Here is a 27780-nt window from a genome sequence, read left to right as displayed (position 1 = left end):
GCACAAACGAACTCAATCGTTACGTCATCATGATGAATGAAAAGTCGGTCGCTGTTTGGGGGATTTTAGTTTGTGCAGGGGAATTTTTGTGGAATGTTTTTATTTTTGTTGGGCTTTAAGATTTTTTTATGACTTAAATTAGTCGAATTAAAAATAAAACACATTGTAAAATATACGTTTAGTAAATGTTTGTTGTTGTGAGCTAGTTAGGACGGCCATTGGAACAGTGTTCAAAAATCAGTTGTGTTGTAGTTTTCATTATTATAAGGCAGCACTGACAAGCAAAATGTTGTATGATAATCGCGAACTTCTTAAACTTGTCGGTTTCTCTGTGTTCGAATTGTGGATGCAAACACTCGCCGTCATAATTTTTACAATCTTTCTCACGCTGAAGGTAAGAATACATCTTTTCATCTTTCAACTAAACCTGAGGTGCACAACAGACACACTTATTAAACTGGAACTTACGTGTGTAGCCGAGCAATATCATGACCGCTACACATATTATGTTTAGCAACACAATAATTGCCTATTAAAACATCATTATACCATTTGTTGACATTGCCGTTTGTCTATTCCACTTCAATACTTTACCCAAAAACGTTTCTGTGTCATTCTTTTAGTTTTGGGGTAATTGGTTTTAGGTTGGGTCCCAACCTCTCCTGGCTAATTACTTTAATTAATAATTTGAAAGTATCATTTCTTTCAACAGTACCCAAAAACATTTCTGTATCATCATTTGCAGCAATATCACTTTGTTGATGACATTGACAACATTATTTTCAGGTGGAAGAAGCTATCGACTGGTCGTGGTGGAGCATTTTTATTCCCCTTTTCACAGCAGACGGATGCAGTCTTTATTTCAGCACAATTGTGTTCATCCGAGCTATTGCAGCGGGTGACAAAACCAACGCATACAGAAGGGCTTTGTGGGTTGCATCGTGCTTGGCTCTGCTATTCCTGTTCAAGGTTTGTGAGAAAAATGTAAATCCCATCATGAAATGTGTGTTACTGGTTTACATGAGCGATATCAATCCAATAACCAATGTTTAGTCCTACTCTTCTGAATTAAATGTGGAAAAAAGTCTCCACAAAAATTGTGACTTAAATTATTTGTTTACTTTTTAGATGCTTCTGTGTCAAGGATTGGAAAGAAATCCATCAAGCGCTCAAGCTTCACTAATTCTTGCTCCAGTTTTCACTATCTGGGCACTTGTGCTGATTCGGGCTTGTAGAAAGACATGACTCTGTGATTTTTATGTGAAGCTACAAGCGATGATAAACAACATGTGTGGCTGACTGCAGGAGTATAAACTGTTCTTGTCCGCAGTCCTAATGCCCAATGACATTTTGACCTTGAGAACTGCTTTACAGCAAACAAGTTTAGTGAGCCATACTGGAGGGCTGCTACTTTGCAAAGCAATTAACTCTTTCAGGCAGATTTATGACCTGCTTTAAGCTGTTGTTTCTTGCATTTACAATGTTGAGTGTTTGTCATGCGAACACAGTGGTCAATTTGAAGCAATATACTTTTCTGCTGTTACAAATGTGTGATATTGTGTCAAAACAACTGTGCAAATAAACACAGTCAACATTTGATTCAGAAATCAAGTATTTTGTAAAAATGTGAAAAACTCCAGAATGATGCAACAATGCATTATCCAATAGATAATATGTTTACATTAAACAGAAGTTGTTTGTTCTATCAACATTTGGAAACATGGACATAATGCTTTGTTGAATTGAAATGTTGTCGTTCTGTTTTGTATTTGTTGATTTGTTTCAACCACAGTGATGTGAAAAAACAAAAGTGTGTATGTTTATGAAATCAGAACCTGAGCTTATTAACTGTGTATTTCAGATGTTAGACATATTTTAGCATGAACACTGTACTTGGTAAAGTTGCACTTGGGATTGCAGTTGTGGGAACGATCGGAGTTAATGTCGGATACAACAAACTTCAAAGTAAGCTGGTGTTTTAACCCTGTGCATGTAAACTAAGTGTGAATGGGTGACGGTAACATCGAAAACTGCACACATGATTAGCCCACATAGCCTGCCTCACCCCTATTCAGTCCCCCAAACACTCACTTAGCCCTTGGTTTAGTCTGCTATGCACTTGTATAAACCTGCATAATATTGGCTAAACAGGGGCCAAGCAGCCTTATTGTGAGCTACATGGGCTAAACAGGCTCGCAGTTTTAGACAGAACCCGGTGGCTGATGGCATATTGGATATACACAGTTAGTGAAGTGTATTATGATTCCAGAGTATTACTTACTAATGGATCGTTGTTTTGCTTTGTTAGTAAATTGACAAACCTATATTCTGCAGAGATTCACAGAAATCGTGATTACTGCACTTTACCATTGAAAGCTTTGGCAGAAAACAAGTATGGAATCCAACTTCTTGGTGGATCACCGATTAAAGTGAAGTACATCAATCTAAGGCTGGCTAAAATCGGTCCACAACAAGCAAAGGTTGGAATTGAATTATCTCTTTTGTTTCCTTTTCTAATTCTAAGATACAATATTTTGTTTGAAACTGTTGATCCCATGTATTTGCAAGAAATATCATGAGTACCTTTGTTAGTTTTCTGATTTGGTGAAATTTCAATTTCATGCAACAAGTCAAGTTAATTTTTGCCCAAAACGTTGCTAAAATCAACAGAAAGTACTTTCATTTTTCTACATGAGTATTTGTTGGGAAATTTTAAATTATCGTTCACCACAAACTCAACTATCAGTGTGATACTTTTGCTCTTAGCTGCCTTACTATGTTACAGTTGACAATTCCAGTTCAAGGCAACACAAGAAAGGGTGAAATATTTACTTTGTCTTCACGAGAAAACCCTGATGCAAGGTAAATAAAAATATATGTCAGGGAGAAATACAAAAAAATGTTGGAATGGCAAAAATCGTAAGTTGCAAAATACAAATTTGAAAAACAGGGGAATTTTGATACTTAGCACAAAGGAAATATATGTTCCCATGTTATATTAATGAAATGTTAATTCCAATTTACTTAGGAACACTATGCACGGACTTGAAAAGTAGTTTAATCATAAACATTACTGCCAAGGTAGTGGTGTATATAGAATACATCGTGTAGACGTTTCGACCATCTCTGTTGTCATCATCAGAGATTGTCAAAACGTCTACACGATGTATTCTATATACACCACTACCTTGGCAGTAATGTTTATGATTAAATTAATTCCAATTGATTTGTAATTTTTTTTATACTGTCAAGTCATGTTAGAAAAAATATTACCATAAGAGAAATAGGCGGAGTGAAAAACACATTTCCTAACAGGCAAAAAAGAAAAAAATATACTGTGATGCATGTTTACAAAAAAGGCAGTTTGCAATTGCAGGGTTGTAGAGATTTATATATCGTTTCTGTTGATAATTTCACTCACATTTTTCAGTTGGTTTTTGGAATATGCAGTGATGCGAATCACACAAGGTGGTCGAAAGTGGGTTGTCTGGCTCCATCCGGTGGATAAAACAGATGTTGACGTCCCCGAAGAAATCGAACAAGCGATATCATGACATAGAAATACTATTCTAATGTGAAGATTTCTTTCAAAAATTGGAATTAATGCTACAAAATTTAGATTCAAGACAATTTTGTGCAACTGATTGAGATGAATGTAACAAACTTTCACAGAACAAACAGATTCAGCTAGAACTGTGTAAAGAAAAAATGGAAATAACATGAGTTGCCTCAGTCAAGTTTTCATAAGTTTTGCGTAAATTTTATCTTGCTTTATTTCCTCATGGTCAGGATGCCATAAATTCATAATTGTTCTTTCTGTTGCCATCGAATACACTGTGTGTGATGGAATAACGGAATTCCGAAAAGTCTGCATAATAAAATGTTATTGGTTGCAAAATTTCTCTTTTGACCGATGTATTTTCATGACAGTTACAAGCAAAAGTAGTTAGCTCATTTCAAATGTATGTGATGGCCCACAAAAATGCCGTGAGGTGAAACATATCGCACAATACAGTAAAGTTTTTTCAATACCTTTAATGTGTGAAGAAGGTCAAATGTATTTACTGGCATTTTTTCCTTCTCACATTCCTGGGATTCTTTTCCAAAAACTTTTATTTCTTCCAATTCCATCTCTTCATGGGAAAGTCTAAAAATGTAAAAAATTGATTTGATAAGTACACTGAGTTCCATTTGACCACTGAGTTTAATAAAAATGCGACAACAACAGCTAGAGTTCGATTGTGTGATGTAATGAGCTACAAATGCTTCATAATATATAAACTAAATAACACTCTTCTGGCCAAAGTTTTGTTTTAACCGACATTGTTGGAACAAATGTTTTGTTACATCATAAGACCTGCATTATAAAACATTAGGCTCATTTGTGTCACACTTGCATATTGCATTCTTTATTTATAGAACCAACTAATAGACTGTGTGCAGTGGTGGGATTCAGCCGGTTCGCACCGGTTCTGTATAACTGTCTCACGAAATTTTACGAGATCAGCGAATCGGTTAGAATTACTGGTTACTGTCAATGGACCGACTGAAAATATGGCTTTTGTGATAGAACCGGCTGACAAAAATTTGAATCCCACCACTGATTGTGTGAGTGGCCAACTGGCATGATGCCCAAATCGGCTCTGAAAATTATGTCACATTCCCCATTGTTAAACAATTTACCATGATGGGTTATGATTTAGGTCAATGAAAAACAAACAATGCACTCACATCACTATATCTACCAGCTGTGAAAGTTGAATGCAAATCAATCAAACATTTTGTGCCAAACGATCACGAATAAACCACAAAAAGAGCGTCAATAGTACTTTCCTAAACTATTTGTTTAATGCAGCACCTTTCTTTAGGATCACATCCTTTTTTGATTAGTAGATCTTTATTTATTACTCCACTGATATACAAAAAACTATGTGGAAGAATAAACCTTAACTTTCCAAACAACAAGAAGTTATAACTTACCTTGAGGGGCGGTGTTCGGGATTATTTTGGTTGGAAAACAAATAAGGATTTGCCGGGCTTTGTCCGAATGAGTGTTTTGCATTTCCTGAGTAAGGCGTCTGGTATGCAGAACGGCGCGAAAATATTGCTGACAGAAGGTTTTTGAGAAATATCTGTCGAAACAAAAACAGATTTTTGTGAGTTTAAAACATGGTTGTATCAGAGATGCTCCGTAAACAATTAAACAGTAAACTATCTGTATTGTGTATGTTATGCACTTCACTGCCCCAAACTAACGTTGTTTGATGTATATTTTTATCCAAAAATCAACATTACCTACACGTGAGCAAAGATGAATATATTCATGCTGGAATCACGAAGTGTTCATGGACCCCAGCAGTCATTGCATACTCATTGATACGATAATTGGGTCTGGTGCTCTGATTTATTTACATGTGTTTTTAGTCTAAAGACCCTTCTTAGAGGTTATTGGTTACGTAACAAGTCACCCCAAATTCTTGATTAATAAAAAAAACTCCCTTGGACATTATATAAGACTGTTTAGTATAGGTTTTCACATCCAACCCCCAGTTATAACTTTTCTATTTGACTTCATCGAAAACAATTTGGTCACACTTACATGAACGGCATCAGTTGCTATGGCGACAACATCGTCAGTCGCTTCGTCCAATCCCATCTCCCACGAAACGACGGAAACAAACCCGATCATTTCAGAGACGGTCGGAACTTCGAGCGACCGTGAACACGATTTGATTGGTTGTTGCAAAGTTGAGAGAGATATTTTGTTGGGAAGATTTGATTTGTCGAAGTTCGGAAGTGAAGGCACTTGAGACATCGGACTGACAGCAACAAATCGATGCTGAGAAAATATTGTGTACGGTGAACAACTGAGAGTTAGTGAAGTGAGCAAAAGTTCATAGTTTGTTGAAAATGTGTTTTCATTTTCAGCATTTAGGAAATACCTTTGCTAGTCAATGTATGAACATTTATTATGTAGTAACATTAATATTTAGTTAAGATGAACATAAATTCATTACTGGGATCAGCCCCGAAGTGTTCATGCAGGCTAGCCATCATGGCACACTTGTCACAGTACGCCAGGCCCACTGAAGACACCATGCTGAATCAGCCAGTCACCAAGCATTCCCTTTTCTAGCCTACACCTTGCCATATGTGGAAATGCTTGGTGCCCAGTTTAACAACTTCTGTAGGTCTAACACTGTGATTTAAAATTAATATTCATTTCACCTCAAACTTTCGCTTTACAGCTTGGATTCTTTTCGTTTTCTTAGCTTTGTTTGCTGCATGAAGTGACTGGTTGTCTTTGGAAACGCCTAAATGTCAAAAAGTTGTTTAAATAATTTACTCTATGTAGGTTATAACATTGTGCTGCACATTTTTAACAACATGAAATTGCAAATATTTACTTGATGATCCAGCAACATGGCATTTTGTCAAAACAGCCAAAAGAAACTCGTTGTGAAAATGTCTTTCATCTTTCTGGAATAATCTCCGAGATTCTGCATCAAATTCCTCTTTTGTTATTTGGTGTTTAAACCATCGCTTCATATTTAACCAGTACCTGTTGAAAATTAAGTTGGGTCAAAGACAACAGCGGTTTCTGCACAAACTTCTGGACTGTTAAGTTTCTAAAGATCTGTCTCTAGTATAAAGAAGGAAACCAAAACACAGAAGTGAGAACAAATCATAGTCAAAGCTGGGACAAGCACAAGTACTTCAAAAACTTTTATTCCTTAATTCAAAATTTAGTATGAACTGTTTATTTTGTGCACCACCTTAAAAGTTGAGTCTTTTAACAAATTTCTCTACCAAACAAAAACCTTTATACTGGTTATGGAAAACGCTTGTTTAAACTAGTTGTATGTTACTTTAATATGGACCAGCCAACTTCATTAATAAACAGATGTGAAGGTGTTGTATTAAACAAAATTTGTGGCAAAAAAGTTAAATAAATTGTGACAAAACCAAATGTTTAACTTACGCCTTTTCTTTGTCTCCAAGTGCTTCAACTATACGTTTCTTGGCGGTTATAAGTTGTTCGCGGGGATCAACTGCCGCCATTGCAACTTGAACTGGATTCCAACAACCAACTCATGTAATGAAAAGGAACCAAGTATTGCAGGTAATTATATTTAACTTGAAACTGTAACTCTGATGGAAAGAAATATAACGTCGCGGTTTGGGGGTTCCACCCTCTTCACGGTCTGTTGCTCATGGAAATATAATTTCAATTTTATTTTTTGATCTTGTTATGGTTGTTTAAACAATCGCTGCTTTGCCTTTATTTTAGATTTATTAAAATGTTTCAAATTAAATTTGTCCTTTGAATAGTTTTAAGTGTCCAATAAGACAATCGTCCACCAATTGTGCCCGACACTTTTATGCGCTCCATAACGTTTCAACGTTGCGCAGCTATTTCCGGCTTGGTGATTGTTTTAGTGAAATTGTGTCGCTATGTTGTCTTTCACCAAGCGAAATAAACTCAACTATACGACGATACGTCGTGGACACAAACTTTCCACCGTCTATAGGCGCATATATGTTTTTGCCCAACATTTATAAAGATTTATTTCGTTACACAAAATTCATATTTATCATTGCCAAAATCACTTAGCTTGCCACTAAACCTTATTAGGTTGTAAGTCTCGAGTATGGAGGATTTTATTTAACTAGAATCAATTTTAATAATTGAACTCAATCAAAATAGAAAACACAGTTTTGTCAAAACATTCATCACTTGACAAAAATAAAAACTCATAATCGTCAAAATAGCGTCAAATATTCAAATACAAGCGCTCGAAAACGATCAACAAAGTACAATTTGGCGTAGTATGACAACCTTAAACATTGATGGGAACGTATGATTGGGCAAAACTTTAAGAAAACGTTAAAATATCTCAAACAGATCACAGAATCACAAAAAAGCGACAAAACATTTGATAGGAATTTGTTTAGGCTTCGAAAGTAAACCTAAAATCAGTTTTTCCCAGTTTCTCTCTGACTTGTCTGTCAACTTCATCGGACTGGGCTTGTGTGAATTTGTCCTTCCAGCCTCCGATTTCACCTTGAATTGAAATTAAAAAGTTAAATAGATTTATGTGTGCGGTTTTGCCACATAGAGATCATATCATGTTTCAAAAATTGTAGCGGTTGCGTCAGAAAACCTTTTTACTTTATAAAAAAAATGTAGTTATCCCACTTTTACGTATGTAAGTTATCCCACTTTTATATTGTACAAGTATAATTAAACCACGTTTCTAAATTCAGAATCAATCGATTGAACTGTATCTGACAGGCAACATACTTATTGATAATCACTGTACAAGATTCTATTTTTCAAGGCGAAATATAAGTTATATTCTTAAGTTTTCATCTGATTCTGTTTCCTTGGGAACCTATTGCCATATTTAAACGATTCTAAATTAAGTTTTGCCAAAATAACGCGGTTTTAAAGGACCTGTGTGCAGCAATAAATGATAGAAACGAAAGAAATTGTGACATAACCAAGATTCAAATTTGAATCAAACTCCACAAACCTTTCCTGAGAACTCCGATCTCTCCTCTCACCCGATCGTGGTCACTCGTCCCATCAGCGGAAGCTTGCTGCATTTTCCCGAACCCGCAGTTCATCGCAACTTCCCTCGCCTCTTCATCATTAAGATCAACTCCCAAGAAGCGCGACATCTTGTGGATCTCACCGACAAAATCCTTGAAAATAAAACTTGAAGGTCATATTTTCATTAAATTATTCTAAAGTTCTGATTTACGGTTTTGATCAAATTTTATCTTTTACTTTTAGTTTTAATTTGATCTTTATAGTTTACGTGGTTGATGAAAGAAAGTACCTTTGCAACGCTTGTGGACATTTTTAGTTGTTTTTTAGTTCTCTTAGTTTTGTACATTAATCTTCAAATACGTCACAATTTTGTCTTCAAGAAATAAAGAGATTTTTCTTTGCAGATATTTTTAGTTGTTTTTACCTTTTTTATATCTTCGAAGTAAACAAAGTAAACGTTTTTATTTTGCTTGTGTTCGTTCCAGGTGAGGAGATGGTCGAGATACCACTGACCTTCCTTTAAACCGATCGGCTGCTTTCCTACAACGACAACAAAATAATTTACACCCATCAATGAATATTAGCCCAACATGAGTTGAACAAAGACTGCGCAACCTGACAATGAAGAAATCACTAAAACCTTCTTTTTATTAAACATCTTCTAATTCTGTGTCTTTTTGGATTTTTTGGCATAGCTTATCAATGATTTGCGCAGAACCGAAATACCATACTATGCAAAGTCGAAGTTAGTAATACGGTGGTGACAACATAACGTGGTGTTTTTTTTCATTCGTTTTTTTCATTAAGTTTCATTAACTATGCAAGTTTAAAACACATTGCAGGTAAACCTATCAAACTTTGTATTATTGCATTTAAATAAAACCTCAACGTTCAACATGAATCAAGTTTATAAAGCTCTTTTGGTAATTGTTCAACTTAAAATATTTCGTAATTTGCCGAACTAGAAAATTACCGTTCTAAGTGGGGATATTACGTTTGGTCAATAAATTTTTAACAATTGGTTTTACTGATACTCAGTGTAATGTGAAATCAGTTGATTCCGGATTCTCATCGTGTCGCCTGTGGCTGTTATATCGGATTAACACACCTTGATTCAAACCACAATATCCACGTGTATCTGGTGCGGTGGTTTAAAACGTGATTGAAATTTCCAGTAAATTGCATCGAACCAACTTAAACCGCTGGAAATACCAACTTAACACGGGAAATACCGAATTAAAATTTGCAACCGTTTGTGATGGTTAGAAAAGTGACGCTAGTTTCTCACAAGTCACGTGATAAAAGTTAAACGCTTTGTTATGGCGGATGTGCATAAACTGCGCTATCTAAAATGGTTCTGAACCGCGTGCGTTTAATGCAAACGATTCTATCAGCGGATAATCAAACCTAACTGAAGCTTTCGGTTTCGCCTAAATCAGTCTGCATTATCGGTTATACGATGTAATAAAATAGAAAATCAATTTCGCCGCTACCTGTAATGGCATCATCAGTTCTTATTCAAAAAGAACTGCCATTGGACTGTAATTGTTGTTACTGAACCACCCAAGCATTATTCGCTAAAAATCCTGCCAAAATTCATTTTGTGTGATGTAATAATTCGTACCTGTAGTGTAGTTGTCAAAGAACTGCTCCCAATCACACTGAAACAGATCGCGGATCGGTTCAAGATGGAGGTAGGGAAGTTTTTTGGCGAAGTGAAACCAGGAGAGGATTTGATCTTTCGGATTTCGAACAACGCAGATGAACTGGAATGTAAAACAGGTAAACTTGTTGAGATCACAATATACAGGGTGATCAGGAACTGAATAATTCATTTCAAGCATTTTTCTTACCCAAACATTAGAGAAAAACAAAAACACCTGGGATAAAATTGTAAGGCAGTGAAACTAAAAGTCAAAAAATGATTTCAAAGAGAAACAAACAAGCCAATATATTTGCACAAAACTTGACGTTTTCACATCAACTTGTGTCATTCTCAAATGAAATAAATGTAAATGTAAACAACTAGCACAAAAAAAACCAGAAAAGCAGTAAAAAAAGCGAGAAAACAGCGCGAATAGCCGGAGATAAAAAATATTTCAAAATATGATCTTCTATCTTTTCAATCAAATGAATCTTTTCATGTGTTTTTGCTAAGGAATTGCAGATGTGTGTTGAAGCAAATGAAAATACACCCGTTAGTTTAAGGCAGGGGTTCTTAAACTTTTTCGGTCGTGCCCCACTTGACACTATTTATTTATTCTCACGCCCCCCCCCCCCCCCCCCCCCCTCTCACGTGCAGCCGACTATATAGTACAAGGGTCACCAAACTACGGCCCGCGATCTCATTTTTTAGGTTTGCCAAAACGTATTGATGACTTTGTTACTGTCAAAAATTAATCTACTTCTTACGAAAGTTTACTGTCACGACATGTAAAATTAATATTACCGACTTTCATAGGATTGCAACGCCCAGGATTGATCCAAAGCCAGTTTATTACGTACAGACAAAACAAAAAGTGTTAATTGTGCGCAAACAATTGTATTATTGTGTTACTTGTGACGTAATATACAAGCATTTCTTGTAAGATGAGACTAACTATAAAATTTAACAGATTTTAAATGGGTTTTTTAAAAAGACCATATCTTGGCGCCCCTATAAAAATCGCCTCGTGGGCTAAGTTTGAGAAGAGGGCACTAGGGCATGTAAAGTCCGCAGTGGAAAAAAGTTTGGTTAGTACAACTGGACATCCATTTCAGAGCAATGAAGCGTTTACTTTAAACAATAATTTCGAAATTAGCGCCGACATAATTCCAATACATTCATTTACAATTGTTTGCAAGCGAAAACTTTGCAGCCAGATTGTGCTGCGCCCCCCTTGGGAACCCTTCACGCCCCCCAGTTTAAGAACCCCTGGTTTAAGGTAATATTAGATTGCTCACCTTAGCATTAGCTTGAGTAAACTTGTCAACGTTGATGAGAGTTGCGGGAAGATGGGTTGCGACGACCATTCGTGGGATCGGAATGTGGTTGGCGATCTTGAACTTGTTCGCTGAAAACGAGAGGGTTGATAAAATATTTCACAACTAAACTTGCTCTGCTCCCGTGAACGAATCAAGTGGTGGAAGAAACGAGCTTTGTTTGGTCAACCGAGGCAGATTCCAAAACATTTAAATCGGTAATTTTTTTAGGTATTTTGAGTAAATTAAAAATTTAACAACATGTGCAAAAAGTTATATAGATATTTTTCAAGATTAAATGCGTTTTACCGCTTGCTGTAACAATACACGGATTTTAGGTATTACGCAATTCCACAGTCATTATGTCGTCACAAGTTGCATTCTGTTTTCATTCTTACCGAGCCCTCCTTCAAGCAGCATGAGCGGAAGCGGAATACTTTTGGCAATTTTCATTTTTTCTGGATCTCGTCCGTAGATGATTTGACGAACAATTTCCGTCGTCCAGTTTGTACCTGAAAAAAAGTGTAACTTGTCTTACACCTATTTTGTTCTTCTGCGTATTTCAAAATATTTGAGCCAATATCGTCAAAATAATTTGCAACAATTCCAACGTTCGGAAAAGACTATTTAAATAGGGCCACAATTTTTGCCAAACTACCACAAAAAACTCGTAAAAAATAATCTAAAGAAAGTTTTTTCGATCGGCATCATTTATGCCATCACAATCTCTCACCTGTTCGGGGAAATGACGCAACAAACACGTCACCATTCTTCGGCGTCCAATTGTCCATCGCGTATTCGATTCCTTCCGCCGGAAAAGTTGGTTGCAACCTGTGACCTTTGACCTCCAGGACTTCGGCCGTGGTGACCTTGCCGTAAGCTTTGGCGAAGTCGAAGTTTACCATTCCCTCCCAGACATCTCGGTGTTCTGCTGGAATGCTTTGTGCGATCGTTTCCATGGTTACTGATCACGTGTTTTACGAGTAGTAAATGTTAGCTTGTACAGTTTTATATCTGGTGAATAAGTTTGACTTTAATACAGTTCAAACATAAAGCACGTTACTACTATTTGTATTTCAAAAACAACTGTTTTCATTAGTTTCCATAATTTGCAACACGAATTTGCAATTGACGCTTCAGGCCTAGTTTTCTGCGCTAACCAACTAAGCTGATACTGCAGACTCTACTTGGCCTGGTAAAATGAACCTTATCTTGACGGTGACAGATCGGCTGCAGATCGTTTGTGTCTGTAACCATAAGCTGTTGTTTCACAATTGCCGGTGAAATAAGCAACGCGCAGAGGTTGGTGAGCCCCAGGCGACAATTATAACGTGATCAAATGCAATTGAAAAACTTGTAAAGTTGTCAAAAATAGCAATATGCCACATCACAACTAATACATATCATTCCAAACTTTTAGTTGGGTAATTAAAGTTCTTGTTTGCAAGGTTTAGCAGTCGACAGAATTAGGAGCACAACAACAACAACAACTTTTCAAATACTTTACTCCAGCAAGATGCTTCAGGCGGCTTTCCACTGACCAACTACGCCGGCCTCGCCTCAATTGCTCGACAAAGTGAACAAATATTTACAGCTAAGCTTTGGGCATTGCTTGTAGGTTTGCTCGAATAACACTTCGAGTTTGTCAGCAATTAAATAGACACAAAATAGTGGCAAGTAGCAGCAACCTGAAAACTAACTGCGACCCCATTAATTTTTCATGTGGTTGTCTGAGAGTGAACAGTAATTTCGACTCAAAGATAAAGCTTGTTACAAAACCAACACCAATGATTTTGAAGCCTTAAGTCCAGTAAGGCCCAAATATCCCTTCGATTTTGTCAACAAACAAATTATTGACAGAATTGTTGCATCTCGCAGCACCCAACAAACTAACTGCAAAGTTTCGTGAGTTTTTCTCAAAGTTAACTGAACAGTATTTTCAATAACAAATTATTCACTGCTTGGCAGAGAACCAACGTTAAGGTTAAGGTTTTTGAGCAAGTCCAGTAAGACTGTTCTTATTGAATGAACCTCCACAAAACATGTCAACTCGCAACGACATGTGTTGGTTCAGCACCACCAACTTCCGTTTATAACCGAATCCCGGCCCTGAGGTGGTTTTCAATAACACGGCGATCGACTTTCCATATTTGGGCATATCGCGCCGTGCGTGTTTACAGTGTTACGTCACACACACTATCCGCTCAACCGGTCACGTGGTTTCGACCGAAGCTTTCCACGTAACTCGAACCAAATTCGGCGATTTTATGAATGGGAAAATGTTTGTTGTGGGGAATGGATATAAAGTGAAGATTCCATATCAGCGACAATTATTAAAATGCTTCATATTTTCTGTTGTTTGTCTTTAACTTTTTCGACTCGAACATTTCGCGCCAAATAAGGCATGTTACGACCTGTTGCTGCAATTGTTGACAAACGTTATTATGCAAACATAAAGCCCTTTGTTACGTGCAGATAATAGAAAATTTGATCAGGTGGCAACAAATAAATAAATGTGGATTTTATTTATTTATTTCTCCAAACAAGGAGCAAAACAAATAATTCGTTTTCACAAAACTTTCATGAAATTTCATCATTTTCTCGACACATTTCGTTTATAACGTCACAATGGCGCAACACTGGATGACATGAGTATGATGTCACAGTAACTTCCCGCCAAACAATAACGGGGTTTCCATGGTGAAATGACGTGGTGTTGCGAAATTACAAGGAAGAATTGTTTCAAGTGCGAATCACACACTGAGTTTTTTTCGTAGGTCATAAAACATTGGTAAGGTTTAAAACAATTTTGACAAAATGTGATTAAAACGACGATTGTGGCCAAACAAAATTACACAACAATTACGACATTGACACATAAAACGGCGTCAAATTATCACGGTACATGATAAACTACAAACAACAATAACGATTGCCAATAAGTTGTGACGTCCTACATAATTAACAGAGGGTGGAGTTTTGTTACGTCACAATCACAATGTGATGTTACTATTTCTAATGATTGTTACGTCATTATCACAATGTGATGTCACTATTTCTAATGATTGCATTATTGAGGGTAACTTTCACAAAAAACGTGTACACTTTGGCTCCTTTTCCACAACAAAAAATATATTACATCACGTGAGTAAAGAGCATGACGTCACAATCAATTTACAAACAATAGGTGAATGTGACGTCAGTTGAACCGAGGCATTCTTTGATTTTCTCATCAACAAGTTCAGATTGGGCGACGGTGAAATAATTTTTCCAATCACCAACTTCACCTAAAAATCAATCAAAACTTAAAACCAGTTTGTTGGAAGAAGTTTAAGTCTAGTTTTTTTAAACTTCCTTTTAGTCCTATTAAAGGCGTGATACCGAATTAATCCGGTTTCCAAGCATTCCCATACGGCAAGGCACAGACTGAAAAAATTAGCCCACGGCAGGATTCAAACCCACGACAGGAGTCTTTCTGGAACTCGCGCTCTACCAACTGAGCTACACAGGCTCAGTGGAGAACCTGCCGGAAGTCGAATCACAAGCACCGTTGCTTGCCTCGCATGCTGCCCATGTGCTTCGTTGTAGGGAATCACCAGTTTGACCAGTATCGCTATTTTTGGTTTTGATAAACTGGTATAACCAACTGAAGACAGCATTTTTTTTAATATTCACGTTACAGCTCTTAGTCTCAACTTGCGTAAGGTGACGTCATCAGCCACACTATGACGTCACCAACTACACAATGACGTCATCAACCAATGACACCAGTACTATAGCAACGAAGCAACTGACCTTTACGTAAGTTTGCAGTTTGAAACGTTTTGGCGTCTTTCGTATACGACGTGATATCCTGCTTCATATTCCCGAACGAACATTTTTCCTCGATTTCCGACGCCTGTTTTTCCGTTATTTCCACGCCCAGGAATTCCGCAAGTTGGCGCAGTTCCTTCTTGAAATCCTGCAATAAAACCCGAATGTTGTGGTTCGAACTCGGAAGAAGATTTCAACCGAACAAACCTTCTTCAAATCCTCGTAATAAACGAAATGAAAGTTTTTGTGATCTTTATGTTTGTACCAGGCGAGAAGATGGTGCGGATACCATTCACCAGGTAAAGTACCTGTCGGGAGATCACCTAAAAGGCAACAGAAAACCAACAATCGTTGTTTTAAAGTTTAGTTTGTACAAAACATTTGTCACTTTTTGTTAAAAATAGTTTTATTTTTGACTCTTATCAGTTGTTGTCAGATGATTTCATTAAAAACTGAAAGTCACAAATTAACCTTATAATTACGTCATTATTTGTACCATTGACGGCGCTGTTAAAGAACTTCTCCCAGCCGTTGTCGATAAACTCTCCCATTGTTTGATTTTTGCCAAAAAGTTTCCGCGAGAAGTGATAGAAGGAAACTAGTTGGTCCTTGGGGTTGCGCATCACGTACACCACCTAGCGAAAGAAAACAGTATGTTTAAAAATTGGTGAAATTTTTCTGCAAAAATTTTAAATGTAAAGGATCTCTGCACGTTTACAATCAGCATTGGAGAGAAGCTGAGAGAAGAGGTGATAGTCGAGAGGCAAAAAAATACTTGGAACAGCTGGTTAGCCCAAAACTGAGATAATAGAAGGCCATATTAGGGATTGGTTATTATTTTCAAAAAACGCGAAACAGCCCTCGTCATCTCACAATAGTCACATATTCACATGCAAATTGATAATAATAGCGTCGCGTCTTGTTTAAGGCTATTTATACCAACTGCAAATCAACTCGATGACAGAAATGTTTGCAGGCTGTACAAAGGTCACCGGCGGCTTAAAAGGTAAAGAAGCGTGAAAAAATAACAACACGAAATCCTGTAAGTTTTGAAATGCGTTGTTTACATGATTACACGCATGACGTTGATTTGGTTTCACAAGGGTCAAGTGGTGACAATAACTTGTAATCTTTCTAAAATACGAAACGTTTCTGGCGATGTGATGTGACGTATCATCATGACTAAGCATAAATCATCTTGTTCAAATATTTGGTTTGTTGAGTTTTTCAAAGATTTGTTTAAACGAAAGGGGGTTGGTCACACGGAACATGGGGAGGGAGGGGGTGCAGGTGCCTCCCCACGCCTCCAAACCCTTCTAATCCCGTAATAGCTGATGTTGTTTAAACAATTTGCCATCGGTATATATCGAGTAATACATAAACATATGTTAAGTTGACCTAATGAAGCGCAAAGCTTATATATAGAGAAGTTGTTTGTAGCAAGCAGTTAACGAAATCTATTTCTTGTTAAATGTTCGACGACACGTTATGGTTTGCGATGTTATATTTTAAACGGTCGCGAGATGTTACGCGAAACAACTACAAGTTTTCTACACATTAGCGCTTCTGCAGTTCCACCAAACCCTGCTCTATTTACCTTCGCATTATTTTCCTTCATCCTTTCGAGGTTGATTAGTTCTGCTGGCATGTGGGTCGCGATTATTCGTCGTTTAAGCGGGAGACGGTCCAATATGTCAAGCTTCTTCCCTACACACAAACATGTTGTACAGCGACAAATTTTTTGCGATTTTGCATCTAATTATCCGTGAAAGGTTAATTTTTACAACAAACATAATCTTACCTCCACCAGCTTCCAGCAATGCCAAACTGTTTGGAAGTTGCTTAACCAATTCCAATTCCTCCTCGTTGTAGAAAAGGCGACGTAAAATTGTCATCATCCAATTCGTACCTGTACAGGTGACGTTGTTTTATCAAAGATTAAAAAAAATCCCTAACCATTTGCACAATGATGTTTAGACATATTTTTGCAAAATTATTAAGTGGACATATAGGTAAAGGTTCCTAACATATTACCAAACTTACACGTTTAGCAATTGCACCAGGAACTGCAACGTAATGTGCCTCAAAATATTGTAAACAAAACGCCATTTTAACTGAAGAAATATCAGAAAAACAAAGTCATCAAGTTTACCTTGATGAAGGCGACCTGTATAGGACGTCGAAACGTCGGAATAAAAATACATTTGCCAGAAGAGCTCTATAAACTTGATATTATGCCTGGCAGCAACAACTTATATAAACCAACCAATTCTTACCAGTTTTGGGGAACGAAGCCAGCAAAACATCGCCTTCTTTCAGTGACCAATTGTCATAAGCAAACTGCCCTAGTTCTGGTATAAAGTGGGGGGCGAACCTGTAACCTTTCCAAGTTGGTATTTCTGTTTTAGTGACATCTTTAATCTTTTCAATTGAGAAAGAATTACCAAACTCCGCAACGTCATCATACAAATCAGGAGGCAACATTTTCTGCAAGGGCGACTCCATTGTTCGAAGACTGCTGTATTACTTACCTCTCGAAAAAATCTAAACAAGACGCAAAAGTTGCAATTATGGTAAATGCTAATTCTTGCTCAATACAAAAGTTGTAATGACAACACGAAGTAAACAATCCTCAATCGTTTTAAGCAATCTGATAAAACTCAACACTTCACAACTAGCAATCAGAAACAGCATCTTCAACTTGAAACTTCAGCTTTCTAACTATGTGAGCTGCGAGCCTAAAGCTTGTTTTGATCAAAACACAGAAGCAGTAGAAGCGAAAACCTCAACTATTTGAAATTCAAACAACTGCCTCCGACTTGTTAAAACTATTCAAATTTACTTTGAAAAAGCTTTAATTTGTGGTGCGCAAATCGCGTTATACTTCTTGGCCTTTCACCTATATGTTAAGCAAGCAACTATGCCAGCTACAGCAGATAAATCAACTTTGCATGTTTGCTCAAACAAAATACGCTGGGGTCGACTAAAAGCCTGACTACGGCCGCAGTGTTTCACAAAATACTTTTATGATCTTTGTCGATTTTAAGGCGATTTCATTACGCGGGCCGCATGACCGCTTTTTTGCAAGTCAAAGGGAAAAATTAAGGAGGGCCTTTTATACGGCGCAGATTTCGGTTCTGCTCAGGGCTTGAGTTCGAACTAAACGGGCATGACCACACACTCTTCGCTTCATTTGTGCCGATAAAAGGTTTTTGTTTGTCAAAAGCATTAGAATTGTTCTTTTCCGTTTCCAACGACAACTGACTCCTATGGCAACTTTACACGAAATATATTAAAGTGCATGGCTGATTAATTTCTACATCATTCATGAAAATGAAAACTATAACCAGTTTTTCAGCAAATCCAATCTACATTGGACAAAATATGGCTGAAGCGACCATTATTTTTAAACATCAACAAAAATACAATACTTGCGAGATATACATAAAAAACACAGGCAAATTATCAAGGTACAACCCAAGTTACAAACAACAATAACTTTTGATAATACCCCAATAGTGATGTCATACATAAACAGGGTTGGTACGTCACAATCACACTGTGACGTCACTATACTTTATGTTGCATTAGTGACGTCACTATTACAAAACATCATGAACATTTAAACGATGACAAATATGTCACAATAGCATGACGTCACTAAAGTGTGACGTCACAATCAATTTACAAACAATAGGTGAATGTGACGTCAGTTGAACCGAGGCATTCTTTGATTTTCTGATCAACAAGTTCAGATTGGGCGACGGTGAAATAATTTTTCCAATCGCCAACTTCACCTGAATAAAAATCACATTAAGTTAAAACAGTTTGTTGGAAGATTAAAACCAACTATACTCCGCCTAACACAGCGGTTCTTAAAATGGGGTTCATTGTTATGCACAATTTTGCATAACGAGCAAAAATCCTGCAATCAACTTTCGTTTTTTTGAAATACACATTTAGGCTTAAGGACCGCGAGCTCTCGAAATAATGGCAAAGGGAACGTTTTGAAAAAAAATATGAAAAAGTTTGAGAACCACTGTCCTAACCTTATCTATCACGGGGACAACCTTTCTTTTTTAGCCTCTACTTACGTAACATGACGTCACCAACTACACAATGACGTCATCAACCATTAACATCATCACAGCAACTGACCTTTACGCATATTTGCAGTTTGAAATATTTTCGCGTCTTTCGTATACGACGAAATATCCTGCTTCATATTCCCGAACGAACATTTTTCCTCGATTTCCGACGCTTGTTTTTCCGTTATTTCCACGCCCAGGAATTCCGCAAGTTGGCGCAGTTCCTTCTTGAAATCCTGCAATAAAACCCGAATGTTGTGGTTCGAACTCGGAAGAAGATTTCAACCGAACAAACCTTCTTCAAATCCTCGTAATAAACGAAATGAAAGTTTTTGTGATCTTTATGTTTGTACCAGGCGAGAAGATGGTGCGGATACCATTCACCAGGTAAAGTACCTGAAGGGAGATTACCTAAACCGAAACAAGAGGGTTACAAAACGGAAAACCAAAAATCTTCGTTGCAAATTGACTTCGTAAAAACATTTGTTAAATTACATCGAATTAAAAGTAAAAATATTACGTCATTATTCGTACCATTAACGGCGTTGTCAAAGAACTTTTCCCAGCCATTGTTTATGAGCTCTCCCATAGCTTGATTTTTGGCCAGAAGTTTTTGAGTGAAGTGATAGAAGGAAACTAATTGGTCCTTCGGGTTGCGCATCACGTACACCACCTAGCGGAAGAAAAAAACTGTTGAAAACTTGCTGAAATTTTTCTGCAGAGGTTTTCATCAAAAAACGACTCCACACATTTACAAGGACCATTGCAGAGAGGCTGAGAGAGAGGGTGAACTATCAAGAGGTAAAATACAGTAGTTATGAGGAATAAAGCAGGGCTACTCAATTAGTTTTGTCAAAGGTCCACATGGACAAGGTAAAAATTAGGCTTCCTGTAAAAAAAACAAGGTAATTTTTTTTACGTGATGATGCGCATGGCGTCGATTTAATTTCCCATATGTCCAAGCAGCAACAATTACTTCTAATATTGCTAAAAAACAAAACGTTTCTGGCGATGTGAGGAGGTGAGCTTATGTGGCGTATAACCACGATTAAGCATAAATCATCTTGTTCAAATATTTGGTTTGCTAAGTATTTCGCTGATTTGTTGAAACGAAAGGGGCCGTTCACATTTCGCACGGGAAGGGAAGGGGGTCCTGGCATCCCCCAAACCCTCCTCAGCCGATAATAATCGCTTTTCTTGTTTGAACAATTTACCCTCGGTATTTATCGAATAAAACGAAAACCTTATGTTAAGTTAATAAACTGGCGCCAGGCTTATATAGTTGATATAGTTATAAGGAGTTGTTTGTACTCAGCAGTCAACGGAATGTTTCAACGTGGGGAGTCAAAGGTTCTTGTGGAATGTTCAACAACATGTTGTGGTTTTGTGTGTGAACTTCCATCTAGCCTTGATATGTTGCGCGAAACAACAAAGTTTTCTGCACAGAAACGCTCCTGCAGCAAAACTTTGCAAACAACGGAATATTTTTTACCTTCGCGTTATTTTCCTTCATCCTTTCGAGGTTGATCAGTTCTGCTGGCATGTGAGTCGCGATTATTCGTCGTTTAAGCGGGAGGCGGTCCAATATGTCGAGTTTCTTCCCTGCACACAAACATGTTGCAAAGATACAACGAAAAATTTGTTGCGATTTGTGCATCTTATTATCCGTGAACTGAGAGTATTTGACTTTGTTTTGTTTTTAGTTTTATTCCTTTTATTGATGTTTTATCTTGTGGTTTTTATAGGAACTGAAGATGCCATTAGGTGAAATATATATATTCCAAGATATGCATTGTCAGATTTCGTTACTAGAAAAATACTTTCCATTTTTATTTATTATCCTGACATATGATTGATTCATCTTCTGTCCAGCACAACAAACATAACCTCACCTCCTCCAGCTTCCAGCAATCCAAGACTCACCGGAAGTTGCTTGTACATTTCCATTTCCTCCTCGTTGTACAAAAGGCGACGTAAAATTGTCATCATCCAATTTGTACCTGTACAGGTGACGTTTATTAAACAACGATAACATTTATCACTAGCAGCACAATGATATTTGGACAGAATGTTACGAGTTGTTTTGAGTAGACTTTTGAGTAAAAATCACCAACATATTACAAATTTACATTTAGCAGCAAAAACGCATTATAGGAACCAGAGTTGCAGGTGTCGGCCTGGAATAATCGGGCCAGATTCGGACCTGACTTTACACTCTGTGTCAGTATGTTTTTGAATAAATTTGACTAGCTAAGGAGCCAGTTGCTGGACCTGACCTAATGTCAAACAGCCTTTAACGCCTGTTTAAGACGCCTGTTTAGTAACTGCAATGAAATAAGCTACAAAATAGTGTACGCCTGTTTAACCAGTTAATCAAACAAACAATCAATTCTTACCAGTTTTTGGGAACGAAGCCAGCAAAACATCTCCTTCTTTCAGCGACCAGTTGTCATAAGCAAACTTTCCCAGCTCTGGTGAGAAGTGGGGTGGAAACCTAAAACCTTTCCAAGTCGGGATTTCACTGTGAGTTGCGCTTTTAACCTTTTCCATCGAGAAAGCTTTGCCGAGCTCCATAACATCGTCGTACAAATCAGGAGGCAACATTTTCTGCAGGGTCGGCTCCATATTTGATGGCAACTGTAATACTTAGCAGTGGAAAATGCCTAATAAACTATAAAACCGAAAAACAGTTGCAAATTCGAAAAATGCCAATTCTTACTCAATACATAAACACGAATCTGAAAAATCGCAACACTCTTATCACTTGCAAGCTGTAAAAAGGAAATTTAAACTTTATCTTACTAACTATGCGAGTTTTAAATACAGCAGTAGTAGTAGTTAAGAAAACACAATCTACTGCAGATTTCAAAACAAAAAACTTCCACGCTCGTATTGAAACTTACTTTATAAATGGTTAACTCTGCGTTTGTTAGCAAGTCGCGTTGTACTCCAGCTCCATGTTAAGCATGCAAGTGTGCGAGCAACAGCGTGTGAACAAACTCTACATGCTTGTCTACAAACAACACAAGCGCAGCAATTCGCTTATCGCTATAAATTAAAACATGCGAACGTTGAAAGATTGAACTTCAACACGATTTGATTCTACCTCCCAACATATTCTCGTGCGCACTTTTATACCCGCAACCTGTTTATGATGACACAATTTGAAACCGGTATTGTTTATGACGAAACATGTCGCATGCTGTTGCCACGTGTACGTTTGTGACATCATGGAGGGATTTTTGTCAACAGAGATTCGAAACACGCGACCGCGATTTAAACGTCATAATATACATTTTACAAACCGGCAAATATTTCGGCAAAATTAATTTCACAAACATTACGATTCAACTGATGTTTGCGTTTTCAGAAACATTTTATGCTTAAAATTCAATCTGATATTTTTACTTTAAGTTCAATGTTCTGTTGATTTGTGACGTCATCAACTGTCTATGTGTCCCCATGACCAAACAATTAAAGCGTATGTTGGTCATTCTCACAGATAAACATAAATTAATATATTCTATTTCATGGTACTCAACACCACATATGGAGAATTAGTGGAAAGTAGGTGAAAGTTCGCAGAGCAAAATCACAATTCGCGATCACGTGATCCGCGCAAACATTGTTGGAAGAAAATCACTTTGCCGCGTTGTCAATTATTGCGTCACAAGAAGCATGTTTGCGTCGCGAACTCATCACGCCGGTTGCTGGTATTTAATAAGTTGAGGGGGAGAGTTCTGGAGGGTTTTTTCTTTGGCACAGATTTCAGATCAGGTTCTGGTTCAAGTTTGAATGCCTTAAACTCAGGGATCATTTATGTTGCAAATGCCAAACTTTCAGGGCCCAAAAAATTTTCAATGCCCCAGAAACACTTTTGCATGTTAAAGGCAACAAAATTGCAAATTGCAACTCCATATAAATAGTTATGAATTTCAGTTTCAGAAATAAGTTCTTATGAATTTCATTTTTTTAGTTAGCAATAATTTGCGGGCTCGATAAGAAGTCTGTATAAAGGTCACAGACGGATTGCTTCCGTTCGCAAAATCGCATTTCACGAAAACAATTTTGCCACGTTGTCGACTATTGCGTCATAATATATGCTGTGACGTCCTATACAACGTCGGTAACCTGGCAACGTTTGATTTATCTGCTGTCGCCAAAAACGTTCCTAAACAAGATGATGCAACAAACTGACGCTTGGACAATTATTAAACTCCTAAACAACAGTATGTTGGACCTTAACAGGCGAGGAGGTGATGCAATTGTAGTTAGTTTGTACTTTGTTTGTGTTTTACTCCCAAACCAACCGTTAGTAATGTTCTTAAGGAAGGCAACAGTACTTCTGTGTGTCAGCAATTTTACAACGGTTTACCTACAATAAACATACACGGTATTCGCTGCAAAACTTCAGGTGTAAGGTAAAAACCACATCAAGTAATAAAACGGCTTACAAGGTGGATCGAAGGGACAACTTGCTACAAGCGTCAGGTCTTCGCGCACCAAGTCGAAAATTAAACGCGTGTAGGAAAAAACAGGGACAAATGGTAAGGAAATATAGGGACAAAAAACGTTAGGTCGCAAGTGGCGAACAAACACTGGTGTGGAAAAGGCGCTTGCAGAGCAACAAAAAAACAAATCACACATAATTTGGTCGCGAAAGTTTTATTTCGATCTAAAGTTTTCGTGTTCGACGGAACAAACAAATTTATGTTATTAAAGCAAAAAAAAAATAAAGACAACGATTCGATCAGAAAGTTTAGAGAGAATAAACGAATTTGACGTCAGTTCCGTTTAGAACTTGGTTAAATTTTTCATCGACAAGTTTTGATTGTTCGTCGGTTAAAACTTCTTCCCAGCTTCCGACATCACCTGAAACAAATGCAAAGTGGAGAAAATCAACAAAATTCAGTTCGCATGCGTTTGTTGAAAACGAATTGTTTTAACTATAGGCCTACACAATGGGAAAGTTGAGTTGTAAACTCAGACACAACCGCACTGTTCAGCGAGGTCAAAACAAGGTAAAATCAGATTAAAAACACAGGCATTAAAGAACAACTAATATATCCAGCTAGGGTTGGTAGAAACTCAGTGTTAAACCTCGCTTTGAAACAACATATGGTTCGGGGTTCAAACCCCGGGCATTCATGTAAATGGGACGAATGACTTGGACCAGTCGGCCACGTATGAAAATGCGTAGTGACGAGCGCCTTCAAGTGATGGATATGATTTCTGTTAAACCGTGGTTGTCGGATGACCGCACGTACCTTTCCGCATATTAGCGGTCTGAAACTCCTGCAGTTGTTGGTTTTTGTTTGTGTCGATATTTTCCTTCATAGTTTGAAACGAACAAAGTTTCTCGACTTCTAAAATTCTATCGTTTGTGATTTCTATGTCCAGGAATTTCGCCACTTGTTCAACTTGACCGCGAAAATCCTGTTGAAATTAAATCAGGTGGTTCTGATGTCGTTCGGGAAAAAACAAACCAATCTTTTTGGTTTGAAAAAAACACTATTTGTCATGACGGCAATACTTACTTTTTTCAGATCTTCGAAGCAAAGCAAAAGTACGTTGCCGTCATTTTTATGTTCGTAAAACGACAAAAGGTGATTTGCATATCCTTCGCCCGGTTTAGTACCGATAGGGAGATCCCCTGAAAGATGTAATGCAACAAGATTGTAATTTCGACCCCATTTTTTAAATTGACTACAAACCGAGTTCTGCAGATAAACTAGGTTTAAGTTATTTTCTAATAATTTCAATACACGTTAATTGGCAAACTTCATTTTGTGATTATTTAAAGTGTGGAAAAAATTTTACAACCCACCTTTCAAAGCGTGCTCGAAGAAATTGTTGAAACCCTGGTTGATCATGTGACCTAAAGGGTGGTTTACCAGGTGGGGAATTTTCTGTATAAAGTGAAACCAGGAAACAAGCTGGTCCTTCGGGTTCCGGTAGACGTAGATCAACTGAAAAAAGTCAAAAAGTATTTTAATCAAGTAATGTTTTAAGTCAAGGTTAGGTAATCCAAACACTTACACGGTTAAAACTGCGTTTGCAAGTGGCCTAAAACTTCCTAGGTGTATAAAATGTTAATTTTACGACGCTGCGTTGCATAACGTCCCTTGTGCACATTTTTTTTCTCGTTTGATGTCAAAATTTTCACAAACCGGACCAAAACGGTCGGGTTAAATTAAACTACAAACCGACATTTTTTCTTGTGTTTGTTTCCATGACAACTGGGCACGTCCACACAAATCCCTAGCATCATTTTTCGCCGAAGGCTGCGGCAAAGTTTTAATTCTTTGTCAACAAAGTTTCTTTTGGTGAACTTAGCTTCCGCAAAAGTTTATGAGCAGACGCGCTTTTATAGTTGTCTTGGAAACAGTGATGGTAACCGCACATTCTCACCTTCGCTTTCGACTCCTTCAGTTTTTTCAGGTTTAAAAGTTCGGCTGGAAGGTGAGTTCCCATGAGGCGACGTTTCAATGGAAGTTTGTCCAGCACAGAAAACTTCAGAGCTGCCATAAAACAATGGAAGAAAAATTAAATTAAACGATAATTTGCTGCTTAAGCTTTTCTTGCCGACTTGCTTAAAAGAGTTGGTGGTTGTGATTATTATCTGCGAGTAATATTGGTGAGGTGTGGCCAGTGGTGGGATTCAAATTTTTTTGTCAGCCAGGTTCTGTTACAAAATGTCCATTGACAGTAACCAGTAATGCTAACCGGTTCGCTGATCTCATAAAATTTCGTGAGACGGTTCTGTAAATCCGGTGCGAACCGGCTGAGTCCCACAACTGGTGTTGCGCTGAACTACAACAATTTTATTTAACCGAAATCACAACGATCCACAATTTTTTAGACGATATCGTCAGGGTCAGTTTACTAAGCAAATCAAGTCTATAGAGCTCTTCTGGCAAATGTATTTTGGGACAAAAATACGATGCGGAAGGAAAAAATAAATTTGATTGGAACTTACGCGATCCGGCCTCCAATATTAAAGTGCTGAGCGGCAGATTCTTGCACAAATTGTAGCTGGATTCGTCGTACAACAATCGTCGGATAATGTCAAGCGTCCAGTTCGTACCTGTGTGAATTACAATCAATGTCTTCTTATTAAACCTTTTTCTTGTAATTTTTTTAATGTTGAAAATGATCTGTCTCAGGGTTTAATTTTCTTAAGCTGCAGACAATGCACAATGTTTCGACCTACATGGTCTCATCAGTGCAGCTGGAGACGGGAGATCCAACAAACTGGAGTGCCGCTAGGTGGCTACTTTAGCTCATGAGACCTTAAGGGGCGAAACAGTGTGCACTGTTTGCAGCTTATCATGCAATGACTTGATACTTTTCCATTTATTTTGTGGCTAAGTAGACATTATAGAGTTGTGAAATTAAAAACTTGAAAGCACCGGTCAGGACACGGCTGACATGAAGTCAAACTGTAAACTATATTCACCAGTTTTACTTTAAACACAACAATTTTAACCCACCGGTTTTGGGAAAAGAACCGAGCAGAACATCACCTTCCCTGAAACTCCATTCGTCATACGCGTATTGCAGCGCATCAGTGGTTACGCCGGGTGTTAACCTGTAACCTTTGACCTCTTGAACCTCGACCCCTGCCGATTTCATTCCAGCTAAAGAAAACTCATCAAATAATTCCTGAACACTCGGCAGTAAATCAGCGGGCAAAACTTTCGCCAATTCCTCCATGGTTTGAACTGAAGTTTATGCAGTTAAACGCAGTAGAATATTCTCAACAACTGAAAGAATGAAGTGTTCCTAATGTGAAATGGAGCGTACAGTCACGTGTCAGCAAATATTGGTCTAGCTTCCTGTGTGAATTAAACCAGCTTATAAAGCGACCGAACTTGTTTTTTTTTGCAAAGAACATACATGCTTGACTGCACGAAGCTCGCTTGAAACCCGCATTATGCCAACAAAACTGTTTACGTCACAACTTCACTTAACTTTATGAGACAATGTAGTCACCATATTCTGCACCTGAAAGCACAAGCAACCTTTATAACACTGTAAGCCACATGTACCACACAAGCTCTCAGCATAAAAACACGCACAAAAGAAGTGGCCGCTCACACCACGCGCGCAACGTTTGCAATGAAATCTGCGTAAGTTCGTTGATTTTTTCTGTCTGGCTTTGCGCTTGACCGATTACGGGCGCTCATGTCCCTTGAAAATGAGCGAGCGATCGCCTGCATTTCTCTACGTATTTAAGCCGCTTTGAACCGGTTTGTGTTATCGCTGTGTACGGGTTTCTGATTTGAAAAAGTTAAATGATGGTACGCTATTTGCACAGCATCCTTAACAATCCTGTCTAGATACCAAGATGCAAAATCA

At 37.7% G+C, this 27780-nt stretch overlaps 5 protein-coding genes across 5 annotated transcripts; 2 read left to right on the top strand and 3 right to left on the bottom strand.

Annotated features, from left to right (window-relative positions):
• The first annotated feature begins 5 nt into the window (after positions 1-5).
• LOC145204315 (transmembrane protein 203-like) lies at positions 6-1858 on the top strand. The gene is made up of 3 exons (XM_080076808.1): positions 6-394; positions 787-969; positions 1129-1858. The coding sequence occupies exons 1-3, from the start codon at positions 287-289 to the stop codon at positions 1243-1245; spliced, it is 408 nt and encodes a 135-aa protein (XP_079932934.1). The 5' UTR covers positions 6-286; the 3' UTR covers positions 1246-1858.
• On the top strand, positions 1810-3898 carry LOC145204312 (uncharacterized). The gene is made up of 4 exons (XM_080076806.1): positions 1810-1965; positions 2335-2480; positions 2786-2862; positions 3431-3898. Exons 1-4 carry the CDS (start codon positions 1881-1883, stop codon positions 3552-3554), a joined length of 432 nt encoding a protein of 143 aa, XP_079932932.1. The 5' UTR covers positions 1810-1880; the 3' UTR covers positions 3555-3898.
• On the bottom strand, positions 2815-7179 carry LOC145204310 (transcriptional adapter 1-like). Its single transcript, XM_080076804.1, has 7 exons — positions 6983-7179; positions 6408-6562; positions 6229-6314; positions 5600-5839; positions 4981-5132; positions 4033-4147; positions 2815-3868 (listed from the first exon to the last, which is right to left on the bottom strand). Exons 1-7 carry the CDS (start codon positions 7060-7062, stop codon positions 3734-3736), a joined length of 963 nt encoding a protein of 320 aa, XP_079932930.1. The 5' UTR covers positions 7063-7179; the 3' UTR covers positions 2815-3733.
• Positions 7180-7644: 465 nt separating this feature from the next.
• On the bottom strand, positions 7645-17890 carry LOC145205631 (uncharacterized). Its single transcript, XM_080078362.1, has 14 exons — positions 17608-17890; positions 17133-17240; positions 16929-17038; positions 15828-15966; positions 15539-15654; positions 15314-15479; positions 14696-14805; positions 12252-12486; positions 11917-12030; positions 11501-11610; positions 10182-10323; positions 8982-9097; positions 8538-8709; positions 7645-8065 (listed from the first exon to the last, which is right to left on the bottom strand). The coding sequence occupies exons 1-14, from the start codon at positions 17834-17836 to the stop codon at positions 7953-7955; spliced, it is 1980 nt and encodes a 659-aa protein (XP_079934488.1). The 5' UTR covers positions 17837-17890; the 3' UTR covers positions 7645-7952.
• An 826-nt stretch (positions 17891-18716) lies between these two features.
• On the bottom strand, positions 18717-27729 carry LOC145205630 (uncharacterized). The gene is made up of 14 exons (XM_080078361.1): positions 26913-27729; positions 26399-26506; positions 25831-25940; positions 25247-25388; positions 24957-25072; positions 24687-24855; positions 24194-24291; positions 21816-22065; positions 21312-21419; positions 20912-21021; positions 19954-20092; positions 19715-19830; positions 19490-19655; positions 18717-19128 (listed from the first exon to the last, which is right to left on the bottom strand). Exons 1-14 carry the CDS (start codon positions 27133-27135, stop codon positions 19016-19018), a joined length of 1968 nt encoding a protein of 655 aa, XP_079934487.1. The 5' UTR covers positions 27136-27729; the 3' UTR covers positions 18717-19015.
• Between the last annotated feature and the right edge of the window lie 51 nt (positions 27730-27780).

Source organism: Phallusia mammillata, chromosome 8 (genome assembly GCF_965637545.1).
Source record: "Phallusia mammillata chromosome 8, kaPhaMamm4.hap1.1, whole genome shotgun sequence".
Classification (NCBI taxonomy): Eukaryota; Metazoa; Chordata; class Ascidiacea; order Phlebobranchia; family Ascidiidae; genus Phallusia; species Phallusia mammillata.
The sequence above is the reverse complement of the archived record's forward strand: the minus strand, read 5'-3'. Positions and strand labels throughout refer to the sequence as shown.